The 3,900-nt window shown below is 63.0% G+C and overlaps 1 protein-coding gene across 1 annotated transcript in view; it reads right to left on the reverse strand.

Moving 5' to 3' along the window:
• Positions 1-3,900, reverse strand: part of COL16A1 (collagen, type XVI, alpha 1) — a 20,102-nt gene that overhangs the window by 2,797 nt on the left and 13,405 nt on the right. Inside the window, 12 exon segments of the mRNA XM_009078863.1 lie at positions 26-120; positions 341-412; positions 531-593; positions 827-862; positions 955-1,008; positions 1,112-1,156; positions 1,266-1,319; positions 1,878-1,931; positions 2,038-2,091; positions 3,309-3,353; positions 3,654-3,698; positions 3,856-3,900. Of these exon segments, the coding sequence (XP_009077111.1) occupies positions 26-120; positions 341-412; positions 531-593; positions 827-862; positions 955-1,008; positions 1,112-1,156; positions 1,266-1,319; positions 1,878-1,931; positions 2,038-2,091; positions 3,309-3,353; positions 3,654-3,698; positions 3,856-3,900 (662 nt within the window).

Raw genomic sequence — 3,900 nt, forward strand, 5'->3', positions numbered from 1 at the left:
GGGTTGGGGGTGTCCCGGGGGGGTTGCAGGGTGGTTGCCCCCCACCAACACCCAGGAGAGCCTCACCCGCAGCCCTGGCTTGCCATCCTTGCCATCCAGTCCTTCCACACCAGCAGGGCCCTGTGGGGATGAGGTGAGAGTGTCAGAGGGTGGTTTGCACTGGGGGTCTCTGGGGGTCTCTGAGGGACTTGTTCTGACCACTCCAGGCCATGGGAACACTTTTCTGGGGTACGGGAACAGGTCTGTGGTGAACGGGAACAGCCAGTTGTGCTTCCAGTAGCACCATGATATGGGTGGTCCTGCCCCTTCTGCCCCCAGCTATGACACATGGGGGTCTTACCTGGATTCCTGGGGGTCCAGGAGGTCCGGGGGGCCCTGGCATTCCCGTGGGGCCACGCATGCCCTCACTGCCCTGCAAGAGCCACAGGAGGTCACAGGCACAGCCAGGGCTGGGCACCAAACCTGGTCCCAGCCCGAGGGACAAGTGGTGCCACCACCACATTCTGGTGGTGCTCCCCCTTGGCACTCACCTTCTCGGCTGCAGGTCCTGGTGGCCCAGCTGGACCAACCTTCCCTGGGAAGCCAGGGGGCCCCTAAGGAGAAGAGGGTGCTGGGTGAGGGGGGGATCCCAGCAGATCCCACTCTGTGCATTCTGCTGTCTCCAAACCCATTTGAGTGGGTTTGCTCTGGAGCTGCTCCCTGCACCTTATCCCATGGGATGTGCCTATGTCCTGCTGGTAGGACCCTCCATCCCCATCCCTGGCCCCATGGGGACATGGGGACACACAGCCAGGAACAGGCACCATCCCATGTGGGATGGACTCACCGGTGGTCCAGGGAAGCCAGGCTGACCCTGGAAACCCTGTGGAGAGACAAGAGCTGAGCCAGACCCCAAGGGCCACATCCTGCCCGATGAGGGTCCTGGGGGTCTCCATCCCCCTGGGAGATGCTCACCTGATCCCCCTTCTCTCCAGCACTGCCTGGGAGCCCACGCTCCCCCCTCGGTCCCTGCAGAGAGAGGAGGTGAGATGGTGGGGAGCACCTCACTGCACCCACAGCCACCCCCTTCCCTCCCCACAGCCCCCTGAGACCCCTCAGGGTGGGCACCTACCGCTGGCCCTATGGGACCAGGGAGTCCATCCAAGCCGGGAGGGCCCTGGGAAGGAGAGGAACAGGGTCAGAAGGACCTCAGCCCCATGGTGAGGAGGACACCTGGGACAGCCCCCAGCCCCTCTGCCCCTGGAGCACAGCTCCAAGGGACTCACCAGCTCTCCTTTCTCTCCTGGGGGGCCCAGGTAGCCTCGCTCCCCTTTGATGCCCTGGGGAAGGAAGGAGATGGATGAGCTGGGACATGGGGCAGGGATGGGGCATGGGGCAGGGATAGGACATGGGACATTGGGCAGAGATGGGACATTGGGCAGTAATGGGACATGGGACAGGGATGGGACATGGGACAGGGATGGGACATGGGACAGGGATGGGACATGGGACATGGGGCAGGGATGGGACATTGGGCAGTAATGGAACATGGGACAGGGATGGGACATGGGGCAGGGATGGGACATGGGACATGGGGCAAACATGGGACAGGGATGGGACATGGGGCAGGGATGGGGCATGGGACATGGAGATGGAACATGGGGCAGGGATGGGACATGGGATATAGATGAGAGGTGGGGGGACAGATGGGATGTGGATGGGAAAAGATGGGGGCACAGACAGGACAGGCCCAGATGGATGTGGTATGGATGAACAGGGCAATGGAAAGTACACCAGGAATGTGTGGGACGGGACAGGGACAAACCCCAGGAGGGACATAGGAACCCTGGGGGGGTTTGGGGGCTGGCAGAGACTGCCTGGCTCCCCACAGTACTCACGGGAAGGCCGGGGGGACCTGTTGCTCCGGGGTAACCAGGCTGACCTGGAGGGCCCTGCACAGGAGGAGGATGACATTGAGCCACCTGCAATGCCCCAGCCAAGTGCCCAAAGCCCTGAGGGCACCAGTGTCCCCCTGTCCCCTCCTCCCACAGCACTCACCGGCTCCCCTTTGGCTCCAGCGAGCCCAGCAGGGCCACGTTCCCCTTGGAGACCCTTCGGAGGGAGAAGAGAAGAGCTACAGGGACAATCCTACAAGCCCTGCCCAGGGCTGTGCCCACCTGGCAGCAGGACCCAGGCACAGCCCATGGGAGTCTGTGATCTCCACCAGCCTGCTGGGACCACCAGGCACCAGGGAGAACCTACCTGGCACCTGGCTGGGCTCCCTCCACCCATGGCACAGCCACGGGCACTGGGCTCAGCACCCAGGTGTAGTGGGGTATACTCAGACCCAGACACTGGCACTGCTGCTTGTGCCCCCCACACCAAGACATGTGGGCAGGGCCTATAGGCAGCCCCAGGGCCATGGAAAGCTCAGCCCTGGGGGTGCTGCTGCATGGGGTGCCCAGCTCCTGGAACCCAGGGCATGCTCCAGCCCACAGCTCCAACCTGGTGCTTCCCATCTTCCCAGAGAATAGGTGGCACAGGGACAGCTGTGAGCCTGCAGGCTCTGTGCCATGGGGTGGGTTAGTGGGGTGATGTGGTGCCAAGGTGGCAGAGGCTAGACAGGACACGCTGGCACACCGCAGAGCAACGACCCACAGACACCTACAGAGACCCACACAGACCCACACAGACCCACACAGACCGTGGTGTTATGGTGACATTAGCAGATGAAGGGACATGAGCAGGAGGGCAGGACCCTCCAAGACCCACTGGCACAGCCCCACCAGCTGCTCCTGCTTGGAGCAAGCACTGGTGGCAGCAAGAGGATGGAGATGGAGATGATGATGATGAGGGTCAAGATGGAGATGGTGGTAGAGGCTGAATGACCACAGAGGAGGAGGAAAATGAGCCCAGGCAGCACTGGGGACACTCCTGGCCCCCATGAGTGTGCCCCTGGGGGCAGCCAGGGAAGGGGCAGCAGCTGAGTGCCACCAGGTGTCACCCAGCCCTCCCCATGGGAGCTGTGATGGGGCACACCAGGAGCTGCTGAGCTGAACCAGGTCCCACTGTGGAGAAAGGACCCAACACATGGCACTGAGGTTGGTGAGTGCCTGCACCAGGTCCCTGAGCTCAGGCAGGTCATTCACAGCCCCTGGGTCTGCTGAGATGCCCTTGCACTGGGATGGAGGAGGTGGAAATGAAGGATGGTGATGGAGTGGAAAGGGCAGCTGTGCTGTGGCTGCCCCAGTGGGGACAAGGACAAGGGACACAGCCAAACCAAGCAGCAGCCACACAGGGCACAGAGCAGAGCCGTGCTGGGTTCTTACGGGCAGTCCGGGTGAGCCAGGCGTTCCAGGAAAACCTGGAGGGCCCTGAGGGGAGAAACAGGGAGGTCACAGCCTGGAAAAGGCACTGGGGAGCCTGGGCTGAGCCCTCGGGGTGCTGCAGAGCTCCTGCTCCATCTCCAGGCTGGCAGCACCTTCACCTCCATCTCCAGACTGCCCAGGGACATCCTTGCCACGCTGCACCTCTGCTCTGCCCATCACCACGGCCTCAGGGCAGGGTGTCAGGCCCCCTTGGCATCTTGCACTGGGGGGTTCCAAGCCCCCCAGGACCATACCAGGATGCCCAACACGCCTTGGCAACCTCCCACCCCAGGCAGGGGTACTTACAATGGGCCCGGGTGGCCCTGGGGGTCCACGCACTCCTGGTAAGCCCTGGGGAGAAGTGGAGGGGTTAGGAGTGACCTTACTTAGTGTGGGGGATAGGGATGTGGTCCCATGCCAGCTCTGAGGGGCACCAAGGGACCAGGCACAGCCCCTGGGAAGGGCTGGGATGGCAAGAGGGACATGGATGGATTGGGAGCTCACCCACCTGCTCTCCTCTCTCTCCAGGGATGCCAGGGGCACCCGGCAGTCC

Source organism: Acanthisitta chloris, unplaced genomic scaffold (assembly GCF_000695815.1).
Source record: "Acanthisitta chloris isolate BGI_N310 unplaced genomic scaffold, ASM69581v1 scaffold11290, whole genome shotgun sequence".
NCBI classification, from domain to species: domain Eukaryota; kingdom Metazoa; phylum Chordata; class Aves; order Passeriformes; family Acanthisittidae; genus Acanthisitta; species Acanthisitta chloris.